Source organism: Rhinopithecus roxellana, chromosome 11 (genome assembly GCF_007565055.1).
Source record: "Rhinopithecus roxellana isolate Shanxi Qingling chromosome 11, ASM756505v1, whole genome shotgun sequence".
Lineage (NCBI taxonomy): Eukaryota > Metazoa > Chordata > Mammalia > Primates > Cercopithecidae > Rhinopithecus > Rhinopithecus roxellana.
In genome coordinates this window covers 12,449,435-12,474,534 of record NC_044559.1, presented here as the reverse complement: position 1 = coordinate 12,474,534, position 25,100 = coordinate 12,449,435, and the positions used below count along the sequence as shown (strand labels likewise).

General features: G+C 51.6%; 1 protein-coding gene across 1 annotated transcript in view; it reads right to left on the bottom strand.

Annotated features, from left to right (window-relative positions):
• ZCCHC24 (zinc finger CCHC-type containing 24) overlaps positions 1-24,741 on the bottom strand; it is a 64,022-nt gene extending 39,281 nt beyond the window's left edge. Inside the window, exons 1-2 of the mRNA XM_010363254.2 lie at positions 24,316-24,741; positions 11,554-11,754 (exon numbers count right to left, since the gene is read on the bottom strand). Coding sequence (XP_010361556.1) covers positions 11,554-11,754; positions 24,316-24,561 — 447 coding nt within the window. The 5' untranslated portion in view covers positions 24,562-24,741. The remainder of the gene's footprint in view (positions 1-11,553; positions 11,755-24,315) is intronic.
• Between the last annotated feature and the right edge of the window lie 359 nt (positions 24,742-25,100).

Below are 25,100 nucleotides of genomic sequence, written 5' to 3'. Positions count from 1 at the left end.
TCTCTGAGTGCTCACGACATTCCAGGTTCTGTGCCAAGTGCTGGAAGAACCTCAGCTGAGGCCCCTCGGCCAGCCAGCCCAGGCTCTAGAAGAACCCCCTGCAATGCTACCTGCAGCACCCATCCCCTGCTATGCCACCTGCCCTGGGCCCAGTCCTTCCTCATGGGAACACAGAATGATGCTGTCTGTCCTCCCTCTTCTCCCCCTCCCTTCCCCCTTCCTTCCTTCCCTCCCTCCCTCCCTCCTTCCTCCCTCCCTCCCTCCTTCCTCCCTCCCTCCCTCCCTCCCTCCTTCCTTCCTCCCTCCCTCCCTTCCTTCCTCTCTTCCTTCCTTCTGGATATTTGCTAATGAGTAGCGGGTGGCAGTATAACACTTTCTTTGCTAATTCCACTGTCTAACATTCAAAGGGCTTTTTGTCTGTGGTGTTATCTTTCTGCCCCTGCCTCTCTTTCTCCCTCCCTGTATGCATTTTTAATATTTATTTATTCATTTAATTTAGAGACAGAGTTTCACTCTTATTGCCCAGGCTGGAGTGCAGTGGTGTGATCTCGGCTCACTGCAACCTCCATCTCCTGAGTTCAAACAATTCTCCTGCCTCGGCCTCCCGAGTAACTGGGATTATAGGTGTGTGCCACCATACCTGGCTAATTTTTTTGTATTTTTAGTAGAGATGAAGTTTCACCATGTTGGCCAGGCTGGTCTCAAAACTCCTGACCTCAGGAGATCTGCCCACCTCCGCCCCCCAAAGTGCTGGGATTACAGACATGAGCCACCACACCCGGCCTTCTATAGATTTTTTTATGACAGGCAGTCCTTAGCCCCAGTGTTGTGAGAAAACCTCAGTTTCCCCACCAATACGTTGATGGGTCTGAACTAATCAATGGTATTAAACTTTACATGCCTGAGAGCCTTTCCTTCGCATGCTGTCTAACATGTGAGGTGGGTATGTGTGAGGCTGCCCTGGTGGGAAGAAGAGGCTAGGTTCCCCAGCCGGCCCACCATACCCCTCATCCTCTATCCCTATGCCACTCAGCTCTGGGGTTCTGAGAAGCTTCTAGTCAGTCCACAATTCTGCCTAGCGTCAGTCCTTTTTGGCCTGTCCCCTCCCTGGGCTCTAGCCACTCTGGCCCCAGAGGACACCCAGACCTGCAGTGAGGTCAGGGCTGGAATGAGGGGTTGGAAACCGTAGGCAAGGGTCAGACATGGGCTGGGGGCCTTGGCCCTGCCTGCTGCCTCCCAGAGCCTACTCCCTTCAAGGACCAGCCTGCTCTGGCCTGGGGAGGGGTGCAGGGGCTGGGGTCCGAGGGCTGCAGAGACCTGGATGAGGCAGAAGGGGGACTGGGTCAGCCCCTTCTTTCCCTTGTCTCCTGCTCTTTCCCCCAGCAAGACCCTGAAACTATTTACATCCTGTCTCTAAGATCTCAGCTGTTCTAGGGTTCCATTCTCTCTCGGCTCTATTTTTCTTCTTCTTTTGCAATCTCCAAGAAACCCGAGCTGCCAGATGGGTGGGGGCAGTGATTGTTTTCTGTCTGACATCTGGATTTCATTAGCAGCCCTGGGCATGCTGACTCAGGAATGGCAGTTCCCCTGGGCTCGGGACCTCCCAGACCTCTCACGGCACCGGTTCTTAGCTGGACACAAGAGGCACAGGTGACAACACCCCTCAGACCTCCCTCAAAGGAGTAACGAGTACCGAGTACCACTAACAATGTCTCAGAAGTGATGGAAATGGGTTCTAGAGAGCTTCTGCTCCCAGGTCAGTGCCTGAAGGGTGGCTGCCAGGCTGGGCGTGCCTGGGCCTGACAGCCGTGAAGGGCAAAGAGAGAGCTTAGGAAAAGGTGCACAACCCCCCCACCACCCCAGCCTCTGTTTCTACAGTGGTACTGAGTACATCATCAAGGCACCAACCTCAAATCACAGACAAGGAAAGGTGGCCCAGAGAGGTGAGCAGCTTGCCCAAGGTTGCACAGCAGCTAAATGGCAGAGTTGGAATTTGAACTCTGGTCTTTGGGTTAAAAATTTAAGGCTGTATCCTTTGACCTCAACAAGATATCACCCATGTCAACATCAGGATCTTTACTGTGGGCATGTGGACCTCACCCTGCCTGAGCTTTAGTGGAGTGGCAGTATGTGGAATTTTCATGTCCTATCATAGGAGAGACCCACAGTGGCCACCCAATTGAAAGCTGCCCCAGACACCCTTCAGGGCTTCATTATGACTTCTGTGGACCCTAGGCACTTTTGCCTTTGTGGTCCATTTTTGCATAAAACCTTATTAAAAATTTTATTTTCTGGCCGGGCATGGAGGCTCATGCCTATAATCTCAGCACTTTGGGAGGCCGAGGCAGGCAGATCACTTGAGGTCAGTAGTTTGAGACCAGCCTGGCCAACATGGTGAAACCCTGTCTCTACTAAAAATTCAAAAATTAGCCGGGTGTACTGGCAGGTGCCTGTAATCCCAGCTAGTTGGGAGGTTGAGGGAGGAGAATTGCTTGAACCTGGGAGGCGGAGGTTGCAGTGAGCTGAAATGGCACCACTGGACTCCAGCCTGGGTGACAGAGTGAGACTCCATCTAAAAAAAGAAAAAAGAAAAAAATACACACACACACACACACACACATATATATTTTCTGACTGCATTGGTGTAAACACAAATCTCCAGGCTGAGTTCATAATTATATATTCATTATTATACTAATTTTCTCTTCTGGTTATAAAATAAATACAAATAGAAACATATCTGTGGCTGGGTGCAGTTGCTCATGCCTATAATTCCAGCATTTTGGTAGGCCAAGGCAGGCGGATCACTTGAGGTTAGGAGTTTGAAACCAGCCTGGCCAACATGGTGAAACCCCGTCTCTACTAAAAATACAAAAATCAGCCAGGCGTGGTGGCGGGCACCTATAATCCCAGCTACTCGGGAGGCTGAGGCAGGAGAATCGCTTGAACCCAAAAGGTGGAGGTTGCAGTGAGCTGAGATCGCACCATTGCACTCCAGCCTGGACGACAGAGTGAGACTCCTTCTCAAAAAAAGAAGAAAAAGAAAAAGAAGCATATTTGTGGACCCTAAAAGTATCATGGGCCTAGGCAGGCATGCTACTAACTACTAAGTCCTGCTACTCCTGGAGAAGGCAGCCCGGTGGTGCCCGCTCTGAAAGCACTCTTCTGTGTTCCGGATCTGACAGTTCCCTGTGTTCCCACTGATGTGTACTTACTGCCTGACTTCACCAGCCGAAACACAAGCTCCTGGACAGAGGGAGCCTTTCCTGTTTTGCTCATTGTGGTATCCTCTAGTGCTTGCTATGCGTCTGACACACAGTAGATATTCAATAAATAACTACAGCATGGGTAAATGAAGGCAAGCCTACCTGTTCGTGCACGTGTATTTGTATCCCAGTTGGCAGCTCATTTGCCCAGGCAGCCACCCTAAAGATCTGGTAGCCCTCCTTGCTGCCTGCTCCATCTTCCTCTCACTGGGCACCACAGCCCATAGATGGTGCTTTTCCACTCCAGAATCCATTCCCTTCCCTTCAGCCTCTGCTCACCACTGTCTTCTGTCCAGTCTTATCAGCCCTATCCATGCTCAGGGCCTGGCTTCCTTAGCATTTTTGCCTCCTTCAGCCCAGCCTCCAACCTGCCACTAGCAGGATCTTTCAAAATGCCAATCTGAGCATGTCACCTAAAACCCTTCTCCCTGGCCTCCAGATAAAGTCCAAGTTTGTGCAGCCTGGCACACAAGCCCTTCATCACCTGTTCCAGCCACACCCCCACTCCTCCCCCAGGAGCGCCCGCTGTGGCCCAGGGCTCACAGTGCCCGGAAAGCATATTCCTGTTATTTACATGCTCGCTTGAAAGCCTTCCCCACTTCAAATCCAAGCTCCTCCTCTCTGAGGCCTCCCACGAAGCTCCAGGCTGAGCCGGGCCTGCACAACAAAACTCACCCCAGCCCTGGACCTCCAGAGTGGCCAACACTTTTTCTATCTGTCCCACTGAGGACAGGGGAAGGGCCTTATCTGGCACAGGCCTGGTATACAAGAAGCTCTCAGGAATGGTTGGGCGATGGGAACATGTCCTGAGTCCTGCTCTGTCCTGGACAGACTGTGTGTCCTGGGCACAAATGTGGCATTGCGCCAGACCCCCACCACAGATCCCTAGAGGCAAGTGCAGCTGGCTCAGAGCAACACATTGCTGCTCAGGCCCTCACAGTCCTGACCCATTAGTGTGCAGAGGCCAAAATGAGATACCAGGCGACCCTGCAGGCAGGCCCAGGAGATATCAACCATGCCTCCCTGCAGTCAGTGGGCTTTCTGTTGCCACCAGAGCTGGCAATCCCAACCCACTCCTGATCTGCCTGACAAAACTGGGGCAGCAGACACCCTGAGGCAGGGTGCTGAAACTACCAGGCACACCAACTTGGCCAGACCAGGCCTGGGATGGCCTCTGCCTACATTGTCCTTGTCCCTCTCTACTTCCAGTCATCTATCTTTTTAGAGAACCCTGATTTTTCTGGGAACAATAGTGGAGATCAAAGTCTGGATGCCAAGGGTGATGCAGGATGATACTGAAAAAGCATGCGCTCTGGAATCAGGAGCACCTGAGTTCCAATTCCAACTTTGATATTCACTAGCTGTGTAGTGTTGGGCAAGTCACTCAACTTCTCTGAGTCTCAGTTTTATCATCTGGCAATTGGAGATCACTACAGTACCTACTGAGATAATTTTTGACAGCATTAAATGAGTTAATACATAGAACATGCTAAACCCAGTGGTAAACTCGGTGCTTAGAGGCTACTACTATTGCATAGTGTATAATATTATTATTACTTTTGGGCTAGATGACTGGTAGACTGCATGGGGACAACAGCAGCTGTTTTTTCAAGAAGCAAATGATAGACACTCTTGAGTCCTAATCCTTTTTGGTTCAGTGCTGACATTGGCTGGAGGTGGACCACGGCCTAGGCACAGCCTCACTCCACAAGGAAGGACTGCCCTTTGCTGATATTCAGAATTGGCTTCTAGCACCTTCTCCCTCTGTTTTGGGGGTTCCCAGTCTTCCTGCCAGGGCCCAATCCCCCTCCCACTGCCATGGGGATATGTGAGAGGCCCCATGAGTCTGATGAGCTGAGCTCTGGACACCTTCGTCCTACTCTTAAGGTGAGAAAGGACCAACTAATAAGTGACCTACCCCTGGCTCCCGTGGCAGTGAATGCTTTAAGCTCGCTTTCACTGTTGCCCTCCTCAGACCCCTGGGGCTCCATGGGCAGCTTCAGGACCTAGGCAGGGTTGGCCTAGTGTTCTGCACATTTGACTCCCAGTTAGACCATTAAAGGTTTTTAAGGCATTTAGATCATTTAAAAATCATCTCATAGAAGGAGAGGAGATAAAGGAGCAGAAAGAATATTTGAAGAAATCATGGCTGAAAACTTCCCAGATCTGATGAAAAAATTTAAACAATACATACAAGCACTTCAACATACTTTAAGCAGGATAAACATAAAGAGATCCACAGACACAGTGTAGTAAAACTGCTGAAAGCCACAACAAGGAGCGAATAGAGCTATACAGGAGTAACATTTCTATATCTCACAGGAATCAAGTTATAAATCTGAGGCATTCTGGTAAGACACAGGTATAAGATAATCCCTAGAGCAACCCTAAGAAAATAACTCACAAAACATAGTGAAAAAAAAATCACTAAAGAAATTAAAATGTTAGTTAGAAAATTAATGCAAAAGAAAGCAATTTATTTGGTTATTCTTTAGAAGGAATAGAGAAATAAAAAAAAGACATGAATAATTTAGAAAGCAAATGGCAGTAAAATGACAGACTAAATCTATGTCAAAAAGAGCATTAAATGTGAGTGGATCAAACAATCCAATCAAAAGGCAAGGATTTTCAGATTAGACAACAAAAAACAAGATCAACTATATGCTATCTACAGGAGATGCACTTTAAATTCAAATATATGAACAGATTGAAAATAAAAGGATGGGAAAATATCTGTCATGTAATCTGCAACTATTAGAAAGCTAGGTATACTAATATCAGACAAAATATACTTTAAAACAAAACAAAAAAAACCAGTTACTAGAGATAAAAAAGGACATTTTATAAGGATAAAATGATTAATCCATCAAGAAGATACGACTATAAACAAAGGTGCACCTCATAATAGAAAACTCAAATGCATGAAGCAAAAACTGACAGAATTGAAGAAAGAAATAGACAAACAATAATTTCTGGAGACTTAAATAACCCCACTTAAAATAATAATAAAAGAACTAGGCAGAATATCAACAAAGCAGTAGAAGACACAGACATCACTATGAACCAACTAGACCTAACAGACATAAAACATTCCACCAAACAACAGCAGAATACATTTCACTCAAGTGCACACAAAACATTCTCCAGAATAACTCATAATGCTATGTTCTGAAACAATCCACAATAAATTTAGGAGGGTTAATATAATATAAAATATGTTCTATGACCACAATGGAGTAAGGTTAGAAATCATTAAAAGATGTTTGGGAAACACACAAATATGTGGATATTAAACAACACACTCCTAAATAACCAGTGAGTCAAGGAGGAAATCAGAAGGGAAATTAAAAAAAAATGCCCTGTGATAAATGACAATAAGACACAATATACCAAAACTTATGGGATGGGGCTCAGAGGAAAATTCATAGCTACAATCATCTACATTAAGAAAAGAAGGGGCCAGGCACAATGGATCATGCCTGTCATCCCAGCTCCTTCAGAGGTTGAGATGGGAGGATTACTTGAGCCCAGGAGTTTGAGTCTGCAGTGAGTTATGATCACACCACTGCACTCCAGTCTCGGTGACAGAGTGGGATCCTGTCTCCATAAAAAGAGGAAGGATGGATGGAAGGAAGGAAGGAAGGAAGGAAGGAAGGAAGGAAGGAAGGAAGGAAAAGAAAAGAAGGATATAAAATCAGTAACTTAACTTAAGAAACTAGAAAAAGAAGAGCAAACTAAATCTAAAGCAAGCTGACGGGAGGAAATAATAAATATTGGAGTGGAGAATTGAAGGCAAGCAAAGATACTTATAAACCCTCGATAACAGCAGTATTATTTACAATAGCCAAAAGGTGGATGCAATCCAGTTGTCCATTGATGGGTGAACTGATTTAAAAATGTGGTATATACATACAATGGAGTATTACTCAGCCTTAAAAAGGAATGAAATGGATACATGCTACAATGTGGATGAAACTTGAGGAAACTTAGTTCACTCGGCTAAGTGAACTAAGCCAGTCACAAAAGGACAAACGCCATGTGATCCCACTTACATGAGGTACTTAGAGTAGTCAAATTCATAGAGACTGAAAGTAGAATGGTGGTTTCTGGGGGCAGGGAGGGAGAATTATTATGTAATGGGCACAGGATTTCAGTTCTGCAAGATAAATTTCAGTTTTGCAAGATAAAAAGAGTTCTGTGGTTGGAAGGTGTTGATGGTCATACAACAATATGAATGTATTCAATGCCACTGAACCGTAAGCTAAAAATGGTTAAGATGGTAAATTTTATGTCATATGTATTTTAAATATAATTTAACAATAAAGATTAAAGTGGAAGTTAATGAGATAAATAATAGAAAAAAAAAAACAGAGAAAATCAACTAAACCAAAAGTTTGTTCTTTGAAAAGTCCAAAATAATTGACAAAACTTTAGCTAGATTGAACAAGAAAAAAGAGAGGACTCAAATTCCAAGAATCGGAAATGAAAGAAAGAACATTATTAATGACCTTACAGAAATAAAAAGGATTTTAAGGGAATACTATGGACAACTGTATGCCAACAAATTAGACAAATTAGATAAAATGGGCAAATGCCCAGGAAGATGCAAACTATAGTAACTGAGTCAAAAAAGAAATTAAAAAAAAATCAGAATAGGTCTATAATGAGTAAAGAACTCACAGCAATCATCAAAAATCTACCCACAAAAGAAGGCCGTGCTCAGATGGCATCACAGGTGAATTCTATCAAGCATCTGAAAAAGAATTAGTGCTCATTCTTTACAAACTCTTCCAGAAAATACAACAGGAAGGAACACTTCCTGACACACTATAACATGGATGAACCATGAAAATATTATGCTAAGTGAAAGAAGCCAGTCATAAAAGACCACATATTACATGATTCTAGTTACATGAAATGTCCAGAATAGACAGAGTTAGAAAGAGAGAAATAGATGAGTAGTTATGGATGCGAGGGGATAGATGATCAAGAGGTGATACCTGGGCCAGGCGAGGGGGCTCACACCTATAATCCCAGCTCTTTGGGAGGCTGAGGCAGGTGGATCACTTGAGACCAGGAGTTTGAGACCAGCCTGGCCAACATGGTGAAACCCTGTCTCCACTAAAAACAGAAAAATTAGCCGGGCATGGTGGCAGGGCCTGGATTCCCAGCTACTTGGGAGGCTGAGGCACGAGAATCACTTGAACCTAGGAGGTGGAGGTTGCAGTGAGCCGAGATGATGCCACTGCACTCCAGCCTGAGCAACAGAGCCAGACTCTGTCTCAAAAAATAAAAAAAAGAGGTGATACCTAAGGAATATGAAATTCCTTTCCGAGATGATGACAATATTCTCTGATCGAGGTGACAGCTGCACAACTCTGGGCATATACGAAAATCACTAAATTGTACACTTCAAATGGGAATTATATGGTAAGTGAATTATATCTCATAAAGCTGTTCCCAAGAAAATCATTCTACTTTCAAATATTATGGAAGTTAGGTTCTAACACACTATTTCATTTGTGACACAGGTTTCTTTCTGAGGTTTACAAAAGCCCTGTCAACCCGTTCCTCCCTTCAGGGAGCCTTGCACTGAGCACTGCTGTGTGTGAGGTTCCTTTAGCTGGCGTGGTCAGGTGGTGAGGAGCACAGAGATGAATCCAGCCCAGCACCTGCCCCTGGAGCTATGGTCAGGTGAGGGGTAGACAGCATCCAATCAGGTTCCAGCCTGCCCAAATACCTAGTGCCTTGCCAGGTGGGTGCACTCTTCATAGTGACCCAAAGGAGAAGAAAATGCTAGCCAACATTTACTAAGCACTTCCTGTGTGCCAGGGACTGTGCTAAGCACCTTCCATGCATAGTTTCACTGTGTCCTCACAATATCCTGGGTGTCGGTGCTCTCCTTAGCCTCATGGGACAGGTGATAAAACTGATGCTGCGAGCTTCTGTCTGCCCTCCCACCACTCATTAAGGGAGGAGGAAGGTGCCTGGGCCTTCAGGAGTGCAGAACAGAATCAAGTTTGGGATGGAGCCAGGAGAAGGCCTCAATCAGCTCCAGTGAGAAACTGAGGCCCCACCGATCATGCGGGTCTTAGCTTGGAGTGACATGGAGGTCAAGGAGGCAAAGAACATGGAGATTCCGAGACTGGGGATCTTGTTCTGCCCTCTCCACCTCCCCAAGACTGTACAATGAGGCCGCTGCTCCTCCTTCTGCCATAGAGCTAAGAATCCGATATGAGATGATGATCTCTATGAAGGAAGATCCCATGTTAGCACTGTGCTGGAAGGTGCCAGGGACCCTCTGCCCCAGCATTTAGAAGAGCTCTGGCTCTGTCAGGAGAGAGGATGGTGCATGCATGTGTACATACACTCATACATACACACACACACACACACACACACACACACACACACACACACATACACACCCTCTGCCATCCCCGGGCCTCTGGCTCACATCCATTGCCTTTGGATATTGGTCACCCTGGGGGAGGCCCTGCCACCCTTCTCCAAAGCCCTTCTCCTGGAGGCATTCCCAGGCTGCCAGCCCAGAGTGAGCGTACCTCCTTGGGGCCCCAGAGCCCCTGTTGATGTCTGAGTGTCACCTGCCTGCCTGGATTAAAATCCCAGCTCTTTCACTGATAGCTCAATAATCCTGTGTGAGTCCCTTCCTCCCTCGAAGCATCTGTTTCACCATGGAAAATGAGGCAAATAGAGCACTTAACACATAGTGTAGTTTCATTAAATGAAATACTGCTTGGAGAGCACTCAGTACAGTGCCTGTCTCCTTAACGGAGCTCAGTCTGGCTCTGCCCACTTCCCAGGCTGTAGGCAGGGGATGAGGGAGGGTTGTTGTGGATGGCTGTGTGCACATGAGCTGGGGGCCGCTGTGCTGGGGCTCAGCTGGACAAAATGCAACAGGCTATGGACTGCACAGGCCATGAGCATGGCCTTAAGGACCAACCAGATCCTCAGTCGCCTGTTTGCCCCTGATTCTATCCAGAGAACCCCAGGGGGACTGAGGGTGCTCACTCTCTGCTGGGAGCCACTCATGCCAATGGCCTCCTGCTTACTATGTATATTGAGGGGGAGGACAGGACCCACTGGGGATGTGGGGTCTGCAGGAAAGTCGTCAGTGGGTCAGCTCCCACTATGTATGCGGAGTCTGTGATGGGGGCACACGGATCACCTGGGGACCTTGCTAAGATGCTGCTTTGGGTGGGCCTGAGAGCCTGCATTTGTAATAGCTCCCTGAAGGCACTGATGCATGTCTGCCAGGGCTGTACTCTAAGCGGCAAGGACCTGAAGCGTGGTGTGGCCGTTTCTGAGCAGAGTTTGGGAATGTAATGAATGACAAGCACATCTTGGCCTCCCACTGGTCCTGCAGGGACCCAGCCCCACCCAACCACGCATTGGTTTCCAACATCTGGAGGGGAACACTACATGCATTTCCAGAGTTTCCAGGATTCCATTTCCATTACAAATGTAAAGTAAAAGTAATGCCACATTATTAACAAAAGTTGGAAAATAGGAAAAACTAATAGGAAAAAAAATCACTGATAATCTCATGCTGTATTTAAAATGACTGCTACCTTCTCTTCCCAGGATCCCTAAGCCATGTATATCAGGGTCAGGGACCATCCTGTGGGTGGGCTGGCACAGTAGGCCCACTCTGTCACACTAAAGCATTGGGTCAGGTGGGGGCCTGGATCTGCCCACCCCTTCTCACTCCAAGAAAGAGATGCTCCGCCCTGCACTGCCTGAAGCCTTCGCCCAGATCTATCCTGGGAGCACAGAGTTCGGGGCAGGGTCCCTCCCCTCTTCCCTCACAGGCTGAGGAGGCAGAGGTGGGGTCCGGGGGAGGGGGTGCACATCTGGATTCCTGGCCCAGAGCCTGCATTCCTTCCCCGTGAATGTGATGAGATGGGGCCTCCAGGGAGCTGTGAGGAGGCTGCCCCCTCAGAACAGGCCCTACCTAGCAAAAATGACTGGTGGAGACCTGAAGGCACAGAACCTCCTTTGGGGGCCCAGTTTGGGTCTAAAAATCCCCCACCCTGATTGCTGACCAACCAGCGTAGGCCGAAGATGGGCCTCTGTCCTGACCACAGCAGCCAGCCTTGCCTTAGAAATCCCAGTGGGGACAAAAGGGTAGAGACCAGAGGGCCACAGGGTCCCTCATTGGTGGAAGGGGCCCTGGGGACACCGCTTTGCCTGCCCCACCCACAGGAGCCTGTCCGCAGGTCAGTAGGGGAGCCCAAGAGCATCCCCTGGGCCAGAGCTGCCTTACCTGGGGGCAGTCCTTGATGTAGTGTCCTTTGTTGAAGCACAGGTGGCACAGGTAGTTGGGTGGGGGCCGCTTGCTGGGCTTGCGGGCCTCGGAGGTGAGGGTCAGGTCTGAGAAGTGCTCGGTGAGGGAGCTGAGGCCATCGGCAATGTTGTTGAGGGAGCCGTAGGGCGACGCGCCCTTGTACACACTGTTGCTCAGTGCCTGTGGGAGACAGAGGCATATACCCTGCAGCTGCGGCCCTGGGACAGAGGCATACACGCTGCAGCCACGGCCCTGGGACACAGGCACACACGCTGCAGCCACGGCCCTGGGACAGAGGCGCACACGCTGCAGCCGCGGCCCTGGGAGAAGTTCCATAACCCCCAGCCCAAACACTCGCATGGATTCACACTGAGTCTTCAGCTTGAGGGCTATGGGCTCCAGAAGCCTGAGTTCAGATCCTAACTAGTGTATCTCCATGGACAAGCCAGTTAACTACTCTGGGCCTCGGTGACCCTGTCTGTAAAATGGGCCTAGTAACAACTCCTCCTAGGGTTTCTATGAGACTAAAACGAGGTCACTAATGGAAAGTGGTTTATCTCATGCCTGGTACTTCAGAACCACTCAGTAAATGGCGATGATGATGATGGCTATCATTATTATTACCATTAGTTATTAACATACTGCCACAAGGTAAGAACATAGAGTAGAAAGCAACCTGTCAGATTTGGGGCTCTGGGGTGACTTTAGGAAAGTCACTGCTGCCTCAGTTTCCCCACCTTGTAAGGAAGGGGAACGTCAGCTTGCAGCATTGCTCCCGCTTCACACTAGCGAAGGCTGAAGCCCAGCCCTTTGCCAGGTTTCCTGCAGGCCAAGGCTTATGTAGTCTGTGTGTGGGGAGCCCTCAGCCCGGCCCAAGCCACCTCTCTGGAAGCCCAAGGAGGGAAGTGGTCCATCTCTCTCACCTCCAGATGACAGGAACCAGACATCTTGCTTAGTTTCACAGCAGACGTGGCCCAGGCCCCTTCCTGGTATATACAGCCTCTATTTATAGGAGTCACGGGCTCCGGGCTGCCTGGCGCACTGGAATTTAGCGAAGGTGGAGCTGGCAGGGAGCAGCCAGTGGTCCCCCTTTCCTGGAGCAAGGCCAAGGCTGAAAGAGGTGGCCTCCTCAGGAGGGTCAACCACAAATCTGGGCTTGGGGCTTGGGTATCTCCTGGCCCCAGCACAGGTGCCCAAGAACTACAGGAATAAGTTACGGACCTTGGGGGGCCTTGTGTCTGATGGGGAGACAAGGATTTATTTTTGGGAGTTCCAGCCTGAGGGAGAAGCAGGGCCCCTGAAAGGAAGGGCATCAGGCTCCCTTACAAAGATGGGGTAGACAGGAGCCCAGGCTGGGGACAGTCCTTTCTGTGTTCCCTTAGCATAGGAAGGGGAGGGAGGCAAGCTGCGGGCTGGCCCCAGGGCACAGGGCACAGCCTTGTCTCCCCTAGTTGAAGTAGATCCTGCTTTGCACAAGTATGTGTCCCAGCCACCCGACTGTTTCCATCTGCAGGCATCTGCCACTCCCCTCCTAGCGACATGGTCCTCATCACCTGGGTGTCACTAATGTTCTTGGTGCCTCAGGGCACATGGCTGTGTGACCACAGCCCTTTCCTTCTGGGCCTCTGTTCCCTCTCGTGTGCGTCTGGAGCAGAGCCTGGGATGTGGAAGGAAAGACACACAGACACCACATCCGGCACAGGCCAGCCCAGCACACAGTCATCTATAGAGATTGGGAAGGATCTCAATGGGTCCTACTGACTGTAACTTCTCTATCACTGCCCGGCCCGACCACCAAATCCAGAGTGGAAGATTCCACATCGACCTGCGTTCAGCCTGAGGGGGACTGCAGCTCTCAGATAAGCCCAAGATGGAGCAGTCCACCCTGAGAAGCAGAGGGTCCCCCATCCCTGGAGCTGTGGGAGCCAATGGGGGTCGACCTTCCAGGGTGCGGGGGAGAGTTCTGATAAAAACCAGATCAGAGGATAATAGTGACACAGACCAAGCTCTTACTGTGACCCCAGCACTGGAAATTTTGCACGTATTGAGATAGCTGATTCTCCCCACAACTCTATGAGTCACTATCCCATTTTACAGATTACATGAGTGTACCCAAACCTGCACTGAATGACCTGGGAAGCTTATAACAAATAGTTTTCTGGGCCTCACCTCAGATCTACCAAAGCAGCCACCTGGAATTGAAGGCCTGAAATCTGTATTTTTAGATATGTGGCAAAATATACACAACAAAATTGACCATTTTAATGGTTTTTAAGTGTACAGTTGAGTGGCATTAAGAGCATTCACGCTGCTGGGCAGCCATCGCCACCATCCAGCTCCAGAACTTTTTCATCTTCCCAGACTGAAACTCCATCCCCATGAAGCAACAACACCCCCGCCTACTGCAGCCCAATCTGTATTTTTCAAGCTCCCCCAGGCAATTAAGGTACAACCAGCACTGTCCCACCCAGCCCTGGAGCACCTGGACTTCCCAACCATCAGGGTCTCCCCTTATCTTGACTCTAAGACTTTCCCCACACCAGAAGGCCCCCTCCCCCTCCAAATCCGCCCCAGCCTCCCAGAGAAAAGTTCATCCAAACAAGAAACTTGAAGCCCCAAATGGTGTGACTCACCCTCATGGCTGGGAAACACAATTTCACAAATAACAACCCACTTATTATTTTTTTCTTTTTCTTCCTTTCTTTCTTTCCTTCGGGTTTTTTTTTTTTTTCCCCCCTGGATAAGATTTAAGCAAGTCCACAGGAATCAGGCTGTTTGGCAGCAAATTGTCAAGAGGAAGGGGAAGTTTGGTGGGTGCCAGAAAGTGCACTAATTACACCCTGAAAAACCTCTCCCCCATCTTGCGGCCATGGTCCCCTGCCCACGGACAGCCCCACAGGCATCCCTGGGCAGTCAGAGGCCTCTAAGCGGGTGCCTTCTCCTTGGCAGCTCGACACCCCACCCTCTGGAGGGCCACAGCCTTGCTGCTGCCCCAGGCAGCTCCACGGTGACAGAAGCGAGGCCAGAGCTTCCCCTCCTCATGGCCTTTCCACCTCTAGTGCCCTCCAGCCTGTCTGCAGGGAATTAGGGCCCTTCCCCAAGCCCTAATTCCAGACGAACACTACCTTAGAGCCGAAAGGGCAGAGACCATCAGCTGACCCCACCTCATTCCCACATGACAGATGGGGAAACTGAGGCCCACAGGGGCACAGGGACGCAGACCAGGGCACCCAGCCAGGCCCCAGGGCCAGAAGTCCCGCTTGGCTGGCCGGTGTGAAGGGTGGGTGGGGCAGTGAGCTGCTTCCTCTCCGAAGCCCCGTTTGAGCTCAGGCCAGGGAGGTGAAAGGCAAATCAGCCTCCTGGTTGTTTCCATAGCCTGTGGGGACTGGATGGAACAGAGGCCAGGACACAGAGCTCTATCCTTTCCTGCTCGGAGCTGGGGCTTGGTCAACTGGGTTTCCCACTTCTACAGTGTAAAATGGAGCGGGGAAGAAGGGCGACCTTGCCGATCCCTGCGGTCCTGCTTTCCTAGGGTCCAGACACCAGGGTCCTGAGAGACGCCCCTGGAGCCTGGCATGCAGAGGCCAACACAGGCACCATCTGTGGCCTTCCTTCCGTGGCTGGAGCTCAAGGCAGCCCTAGAAACATTCATCTATGGGCCCTAACCCTGCTCCTCCCACCATGCCCACCGTGCAGCTCTGCCTTTCTCCCTCCAGCCCGCACTTGCTGCCTCACCCTGAGAATGCTCTTCTCTGTGTCCATCCAGAACCCCTCCAGGGCCTGGCTCCAGATCGGGCTCTAACTCCAGGGTTTTGGCCTTGACCCCATCCCTTCCCCTTACTCAGGCCTCAGGCTCCAAGGAAAAGCATGAAAAGCACAGATCCAGGTGCTCCTGAAGTTCCCCCTGGCCACAGAGGCCCCGACCCCCACTAGAGGCCTCGCTGACCCCTCTGACCCCAGTGTAGCCCAGTCCAGCACTGTGGTTGGCAGGAGGGGGGGGCAGGGATCATGGCTCAGCCCCTCCTGAGTGACAGGTGGAGCTCTGAAGTCGGTCTCTAATCTCTCCCCACATGTGAGGCCTCCTCACCTCTCCCACAAGGCTGGACATCCCTGAAGACAAAAGTTCTGCAACCCTCCATTGCCCCACAGCCTGCCCTGGGTACAGATGGTCACCAGCAGGGAAGAGCCTGCCCACTTGACAGACAGGGTGACAGATGCCCTAGCGGTCTTCTCATTTCCATGGGCCAAGTGGAGGGGCATTCCCACCTTAGATTAGGCTGCACTGGGCACTAATGCAGGGCACACCCACTTATGGGGTAAGTGGAAGCCCTTGGGCCATCTAGGCCCAAATCACCAGCCTTAGGGAAGAGGCCATCTCTCTTTCCTCCCTAGGTCAGTGACCCCAGCAGCTAGCAGGAAGCATGTGACCCTCACACCACATCTGGGGGACTGTGCATCACACTCCTGCCCAGTGCTGGAAATTCTCCAGGGTTTTTGCTTGGGTGTTGGGGAAAGGTAGGTAGGAAGACATTATAGTTTACTTTTTTTTTTTTTTTTTGAGACAGGGTCTCACTGTTCTTACTCTGTCACCCAGGCTGGAGTGCAGTGGCACAATCACAGCTCACTGCAGCCTACTGTTCCTGGGCTCAGGTGATTCTCCCACATCAGCCTCTCAAGTAGGTAAGACAATAGGTGCATGGCACCACGACTGGCTGATTTTTTGTATTTATTATTTGTAGAGATGAGGTTTCACCATGTTGCACAGGCAGGTCTCAAACTCCTGGGCTCAAGTGATCTGCCTGCCTCGGCCTCCCAAAATGCTGGGATTATAGGCATGAGTCACTGTGCTCGGCCTGTGGTTTACTCTGATCAAGTGGTGTGTCATATATTTGACTAAAACCTTCACCTTTCTTAGTCCCTTTATACCTGGCAAGAATACTATTCAAATGGGCATTATTGGCCCCATATTATAGAGCTAGAAACTGAGGCCCAGAGAGGCTGAGTGATTTGTCCAAGGTAACACAGCCAGCACATGTTGCCCTGTTATATTTCAGCCTCCACATGGTCTCCAAGGCTTGACCTCCCCTATAGGAAGGGGAATCAGAAGAAAATGCCAGGTGCAGACCACTCTCCTTGGCACGGAGCCCTGTGACATCATATGCTAAGCCCCTCAGCCCTTGCAAGATGAGGGACCAGTGTCTCTGGGCTGCATGAGGGATGCAGGCCCTGGGGATGGTGTTTCTGCTGCAGAATACAGGGTACAGAGGCAGAGATTTCCAAGGCTGACTCCAGTTCTCCCCAGAGCCTGACCAGCAGGACTTCTTCTCTTTTCTTCCCTCCCTGCAGGACAGTAAGTAGGCACAGTGGGCGAGGGGTAGCAGGAGTTAGGGCAGGGGGGTAGAGGCTGCAGAGGGCAGCCCAGAGGGAGAAGAGAGGGCACAGAGACAGGACAAGAGACAGACAGGAGAGGCAGTGACAGCAGGCAGGATGGAGAGCAGCATGTGCTGGGAAGGCTATGGCCCCAGTGAGACCATGGAGAAGGCAGTGTCTGGGCCAGGCTGCCAGGCAAGGCAGAAGCAAGCGCTGAGTCCTGCTCCCAGGCCTGATAAGGCTCCGGAGGAGGAACTCTGATTTGAGTTCCCAGCTCTGCAGGGGTTCTTTCATCAGCTGAACAACCACTTTCTTATCCCAAAGCCACCCCTACTCCACCCCACAGACACGCGCACACACACACGCACCCACACTCCTCTGTTTGGGACAAGAGACCATTCATCTCACAAATGAATCCACCCCTGTCCCCAGGGGATCTGTACTTCCTGCACCTCAGGCATCTATCTGGGGCTGGTCAAACACATACATGTCTGATATACACAGAGGTGGACACCAGCCCATCTCAGGGAGACAAGGAGACAGCCCGTGGGCAAGGTGGGAAGTGAGCCAACGGGAAAACATGGCCACACCTTGACTGAGGGTTTTCAGCTGTGCTCAGCCCCTGACTCTGTTTGTTTCCCAGGTCTAAAGGACAGTGCTGGACTGGCCACGACAGGCACAGCAAGCCTTCACCCAGGACCCCAGAGGGCACCACTGCCTCCTGGAGGCCCATTCACCCAGCAAATGTAAAACACAGTTCCCTGGACACAGTCAGTGCTTAGCAAAAGATTCTTATTTAAATCACAAGTCCAGGTTATTTTTGGTGGGGGAGTGGGCAGAGAGAAACAAGGAAAGGACCCAGGAAAGGGGGAACAGACAGTGGCAGCAGGACAAAGCAGAGGAGACCTGAGGAGATCTCTTTCCTCCTTGGTTCTAACAGCTCCAGCCCAGGGTCACCACTCACCTGACAGGTGCTCGTGTTTCACAGCTATATGCACTCTGCCCAGCTAGTGTATAAGCACTGGGGACCCGGCTGCCTCTTACTGCTAGAGCATTTTTGTTGAATGAAAGCAGAGAGCAAGAATATGAGAATCCCAGGACTGGAAAGGACCTGCATATTTAGCTAGACTGTACTTGGTCTGGAGTACCAATGAGGCTTGCAGCCTCCATCGTAGGGGTCCCTTGATCTGTGATCCACTGTGGGCATGAAGGTGTGCACGGTCCCCCTGAAATCACATGCAAACATGTGTATATGCATGTGCACGAATGCTTCTGTTCTGTGCATTGTGCTGGCAGCAGAAACTCTAGTTGTCTTTGGAGTCTCAAAGAGGTCCGTAACCAAAGAAGGTCAAGGACCATTCATCAGCATACCCAAGCCTCTGCTGAAACACTTGTAGGGGACAAGGTTTCACTATCTCCCAAGTCAGCTCGTTCCAATTAATCAAGAAATCAATAAATAGTTTTTTTTCTGTGAGACAAAACAAAAGGCAAAGAAGCCCAGGAGAGTACTTACATGCTCACAAGTCTGGAGGTGGGAGGCAGGAGGGGAGGTTACAATTCAAGACACCCACCCATGTAGAAAACATTAACTGAGCAGCTAGCATGTCCTACGCACTGACTAAGAACCAGATGCCAGAATTACTAAGTAGAAAAGACAAGATTCCTACTCTCAGGGAGCTGACAGTCTAACTACTGAGACAGACACACATATTGCTATTACAGGACAAGACCAATCGTTCAGACATGCTTTATAAAAAATTAGCCAGGAGTGGTGGTGGGCGCCTGTAATCCCAGCTACTAGGGAGGCTGAGGCAGGAGAATCTCTTGAACCTGGGGGGAAGTGGAGGTTGCAGTGAGCAGAGATCGTGCCACGGCACTCCAGCCTAGGTGACAGAGCCAGATTCAATAAAAATAAATAAATAAATAAATAATAAAATAAAAAGACATGCTTTACCAGAGCACCTACAACTCATCTTTCATAGGCTCACAGCAGCTGGAGAGAGGTCTGCTTCTGGTGGCAGCCAAGTAAAACCCCTCAGAGAAAGGACATCCATTTGTGTCATAAAGAAACCAGTTGGAATGTGTCTATGTACAAGGGCAGGGAATGGCATTTTAGGTAGCAGCAATAGCAAGTGCAGAAGCTTAGAGGAGGGAGATTGCTTGATGTTTTCAGAAACCCCAAGTAGACCAGTATGGCCAGAGGAGGGCTGAATAAAGAATCACATGCCACCACTACCACCACGACACACACACACACACACACACACACACACACACACACACACACACACAACAGATTGAGGACTTGAGACCTAGGCTGGAATCCTGGTTCTGCCACTGATCCCCCGAATGCATCGTCTTTCTTTAGAAGAGCCTTAGTTTCCCTTTCCAAACAGTGGGGATGCTGCACACAGGCTAGGATATTGGTGCAGAAGCAGTAGGAAGTACTCAGTGCCCATCTTCTCTGCTTCTCCTAAAGCAGGCCAGCCCTGGACTCATGCCCCCATGCTGGGTTGATGGGGAGTGGCTGGAACAGGGACATGGTAGGAAATCCAGTACCCGTGACCAGTATTCAGCAATTCCAGAAAGTTTGGGGATCAGGGACAAAATGTCGGAGGCATTGAGGCTTGATAGGATGCCCCTGTCCAGATGGATTGCTGCCTGCCCTCACTGGGATCCGGAGGCTGATCAAGGGGTAGGCAAACCTGGGGACCAATTGCAGGATGGGTCGCAGAGGCAACCCATAGCTGAAACACAGAAGAATTCTAGATCTAGCTCTCCCACTGACTGGCTAGGTGACTTGCCAGGCCTCTGTGTCCTCTTTTGCAAAAAATGGGAGCTATGAGGAAAGAGAGGCCATGAATAGAGCACCACCCAAGAGCAGGGGACTGTTCCACAAGGGCCATCTCCTCCCCAAGCCCTCCTCTGGGTACTGATGGCATCTGGCTCCCTGCCACTGCTACTTACTGATTACTAATTCCGTCTGCTTTCCTCCCTCCCACCTGACTCAGAAGGTCCACGAGGTGTGGTCTTTCCTCTGAGCCCATGCCTGTCCAGTCAACGTAATCTGACAGAGGGAGGGTCAGGTTGCCTCAGCCAACAGCTTCTCAAATGACGGTCCTCCTTGCCTGAGTCACACTTCAGCTTCCCAAGGGTGGCCAAGAGAGCTGGGAGCATCCTCCCAAATTCTGGGCTGGAATAGAATGGCCATTGCTCCCAGGTCCTGGGGCTGTCCCCTAAACACACACAGACCACAAAGGCTGCTGGGAACCCACCAGAGATCCTTAAGCCCACTCTCAAACATGGGCACCTCATACCCTCAGGCAGAAATGTGGCTTTGTTCCACACATCCACACTGGTCAGGCAGCCCGGGAGCTTATCTCCACCTGTTGAGGGCACAGGTGACACATCCAAACCCTCGGGAAACTGTCAAGACTGGGGCCTTTTAAAGCAGGACACTATAGTTACTCCTCTAAGGGTTTTAATGGCCATGTCTGTACAGAAGGGCTGGGCCCAGGTAAAGGCCATCTGTTAAGCCTTGTGACACCCTTGCTACTGTTCTCAAACCACCAATGGGTAGACCTGAGCAGCAAAGAGGAGGCTCATTGCCATAGAGGCTAATGCTCTATGAAGAGCTTCTTAAAGGTTGGAACTATCGGAACTATCCAACAATGGAGAGGTCTCCCAGGAATAAGCATCCCTGGGCCTGGAGATGTTTGAAAGAACACTGGCAGGTGTCCTAAGCCAAAAATGTCCTGTGCTCAAAGAGGTGTGGGAACTGTCACACTGAAGAAAGGTTAACAGGTTTTGCACTGCAGGACTTCTCAGAGCCTTTACTATGCTAGTGGGCATTGTGTGTTTCCAAGGGAAAGGAAGGACACTGTGTCTTCCAAATGTATTTGGCCACAAAGTCCTTCCCCCAACATTCACAAAGTAGGGGTCTCTTGACAGTAGGGCCACACCTTCCAGCTACCTCTGTCCCTGGAGAAACAGGGAAAGGGAACAGCTGCCGTAAGAATTCTGCCTGAATGGAGTGAGACAGCCACATCTCCCTGGAGGCTGGGGGGTATAGGGACTACCTGGCAGGGGCTCTGGGCAGTCCTCCAAGGGGCCCAAGAGATCATCTTCACAAGGAGGTAACTCAGTTTTTCTAGAAATGACTCCCATAGTCCCTTTATAACTGTGAATTTAAATTCCAAACAAGCAGGGAAGACCCCATGCAGCCCAGCCCCCATTCTGTCTAAGAACTGCCTTCCTTGGGTACCTGGAGAGAGAGAAGAGGCTCAGCCAAGGGCCTTAGGAATCCCTTTCTGAAAGTGTATCGTCGTTGCCATAGATCAGGTTTTTGAAACTGGGTTTCACGGGGCCTACTTTGTAGACCCAGAAGCCTTTTAAGAAACTGTGCAAGGTGCTTGTGTCCGCTTCAGCCTGGCACCCTCACCACAAGCTGGGAAGTCCCCACAAGAATCCAAGTCACCTCCTGGTGCTTGCTCCTGCACCAGGAACTCTGGTGTGAACTCTGCCATCTCTCTCTCTGCTCTCAGGGCCAGTGTGCCACTCAGAACCGTTGGCTTATCTTCAGCTTCCAGAGCCGAGGTTCCAGGGGCACAATGGGCTTCTGTGCCCCTATGTCCTCACCCCCTCCAAATCCCAGCTGCATTCATGGTGTTTTGCTATTGTGGTGAGAGTAGCCTGGGGGTGGTGCGGGAGGGGGTGGGCTCTTGGCACAGGGGCTGGTGCAGACAGGCCATGGTCAGTGGTCAGCATGCAAGTCACATCCACAGGCACTACCACCGGGCCTGCCAGGCCTCGCACAGAATGGTGATGCTCTTGGGCCCCCGGGTCCCTTCGTAGAGTCCCCTCCGGCCCACACACGACTTGCTTCCTCTCCGACCAGCCCCTTGGTGGCATTGAGGTGGGGGGTATTTTTTCTTGCCTTCTCAGCCAGTTGCTATTTTGGAGCCATATTAGGTCACCAGCTAAGTCCTGGGCGCAGGAAAGGCCTGTCCCCAGGAACACAGCTGAGGCTTTGAGAGGGTTTAGGAGGCAAAGTGGGTGGGGGGGGGGGGTGGTGAGGATGAGTGAGCCTGAAGCCAAGAGAGCCTTCCGGAAGTCAGCAGGCACAGCCCACCATCACCTCCGAGGAAGCCACTGGTCTGTGAGCATCAGAGAAGTCCCTCTTGCCTCCCCCAGCCCTCTCTTGTTTGAACAGGTCTCAAATACTATAGATATACCATCCTGGGGTGTAGCAGAGACTAAATTTAACAGATAGGTAAGCTAAGGCCCAGAGGGAGATGGGGTTCCCTGAAGTTGGGTCATGAAAGACTTTCCCACACCACTGCACTATACAGTATAACTTTTTCCTGCTCCTTTCACACTATGTGCCTTTATGGGGAAACTGAGGTACGCAGCAATGAAGTGACAGAGGGCAGGTCTCACTGAGCTCCAGTTGGGATCCTGGATGCCAGAAATTTTCAAAAAGCAGCACAACATCCTATTCTCATAGGGTACTCTTGATGGCCCCAAACTCCCAGGTCCTCTCAGGGGAGACCCACAGGTGGGGAACAATGCCACCATGGTAGGGGGAGCAGAGGGAGGTTAGAAGAGGTTGACTAGGGGTCCACACTTGATCTGTGGGTCAAGTTCAGCCTTCTCTCAGGGTGAGAACCTCCCCTGGGGCTCCCACAAGCGCCCCCATCAAATCACCCACCATTCATACCCTATGTCACCTTGTCTGTTTACTCATCCGTGGCCCCCACTAGCCTGTGGTTGTGAATCCCCAGGGCCTGCCCACAGCTCAACAAATGTTTGGTAAGAGAACAAACAACTAAAAACACCATGGACCGAAGAAACACCCCACAAACGGTCCTCCAAAGTCACTGGTCACCTGAAGCCAGTTCCCCGAAGAGGCAGAAAAAGTCCCTTACAAGAAAGAAAGATCTCCAGCCAAGAACCATTCCTCACTTGGAGGGACTGCTTTACAGTTTACAAAGAGCTTTGGCATACAAATGCTTTTGCCTGGCACCAAAGGGTGCACTTCCAGACTCATCTTCCTCCTCTGCACCCAGCCCCCTCCCACACCTTTTCTACCCACACAGGTCAACATGTCAGCCTGGGCAGTATTGGCCTTAGGCCAGCATTTTATATGTCCATGTCTCCCCTAGTAAATAATGGCAGAGTTGAACTCAAGGGCAACCCTCTGCATCCCTCTCTTATCCCCAGCACACCCTTACATACATAGGCTTTCCTCCCCAACCCATTCAGGACTCTGACTCTCCTAAAATTCACCGGTGTGCCCAGGTCTGGAAGGAAAGTGACCCCCATGTGTGTCCTCCCCCCAACACATCTCTTGCATCTTTGCAGAGAAAGCCCCCACAAGGGGAGGAAGTGAAGATCACAGATGGGTATCTGAAATTCCCAAATGAGGCAGAAGTAAATGGAGGGAGGGGAGGAGTCCAGCCCACGGAAAAAGGAGTGGTATCTGGGCAGGCCCTGGAGACTCTTCAAAAAGGGCTGGGAGGTGGTGGCGATCTGTATATTTATCTTGCTGGCAAAGAGGCGCTGCCCAGTCAACTTTGTAACTGAATCTACCAAACAGGCAGACTTTGCAACACAGCCGGCCCAGGTTTCTGCAGAAGGCGCTGGGCAGCTGGAACCTCTCCCCCTTTCTAGACCCCCTCCCAAGAGCTCAAGAGGATTTCCCTTTCATTTCCTTCCAGGCTGGGAGGGCTAGGGACAGCGCAGTCTGTGGGGTCAAGCCCTCCGAAACTACTTCCTATGTGGCTGGGGGAGGGCGAGCAGCTGGAGGACTTATCTGGGGTCCCCGAGTGAGAACAACAGGAGAAGCCCTCTGGGCAGTCACTGCTCTCCAGGGTGCCTTTTGGGTCGGGAACAGCAGAGGTCGGAGCAAAGATTTTAGGCCCTTCCAGAGGAGCCCTGAGCAGAATCTGCACTCTCGGTCCCAGCCCGCGGTGGCCAGGACAAGGATAGGGTTGGGCGTGAGAAGGACACTTGGAAGGGGCTCCCCGCCCAGGCCGCACCCCAGCTGTCTGGAGAAAATCCGGAGACAACCCCTCCTCAACTCCCTCCCCCAACCCCTTTGGAGTAGGGCTGCCCTGGCAGGGAGAGGGGGCGGGAGAGCCCCGCCCCGGCCTGCGCTGCTGCAGCCCAGGCTCAGCCGGGAGGTGACGCGCTCCCGGCACCCCGGGGACTTCGGGCAGCGAGTTTGGCAGAGTTGAACGAAGCCAAGCCAAGCTGGGCCGGGCAATGCGGAGCCAGGCCGCTCCAGGCCAGGAAGAGCGGGTCAGACAGGGAACGGCCCGCCACAGTGGGGCGGTGGGGTGGTGGGCGGGGGCGCGCGGGGGCACCCACCTCTCCGCGCTGCAGCTGGAAGAAGCTGTTGAGATAGCTGGAGTGCAGGGGCGAGCCCAGCTGCTCCGGGCGGCCCTTGCCGAAGGCCAGCTCCGGGGGCGCGGCGCCCGCTGTCGGTTCGGGCCGGAAGGCATCGAAGGCGCTAGCCTGGTGCGTGTCCTGCAGCGACAGGTAGACCCAGTTGAGCAGCTGGGCGGGCTGGTACACCGAGGCGGCGCTCGTGTCGATGGCCGACAGCAGGCTCATTTTGCGGCGGCGGTGCCGGCCCCTCCCCGGCCGCCCGCTCGCGGCCCCCCTCCGCAGCGGAGGGGCGGGCACCGGGGAGCCTGCGCCCACTGCCCGCCTCCCGAACCCCGACGGTGATCGCCCCGCGCCCTGCGCCCCGCGCGCTGCCCGCAGCCGCTGCAGCCACCGCCACCTCCCCCCGACTGCAGCCCCGGCGCGCGCGGGCGGTGGAAGGAGGCAGCGAAAGTTGGGCAGGAAACTTTTGGCCCCGCCCCCTCCGCCCCGCCCACTGCGTCCCGCCCGGCCCCGCGATCCGCTATCTGCCTCTCTGCTGACCCCTCCAGCGGCGGCTCCAGGGGTGGGGTCCACGATACCCCGCCCACTCCCTGCCCCGCCTGGCACCGTCCTCGCCTTGCATTGGCTGTCTCGTTGAATATGAACGGTCAGGGGCGGGGGCAGAGGGGAGTGAGACTCATCTGCATATGCAGCACCGACCGAGCCCGCCCATGCGAGGCCCCGCCCAAGCCCCACCTCGCCCCAGCCCGGCCAACCCAGCTCCC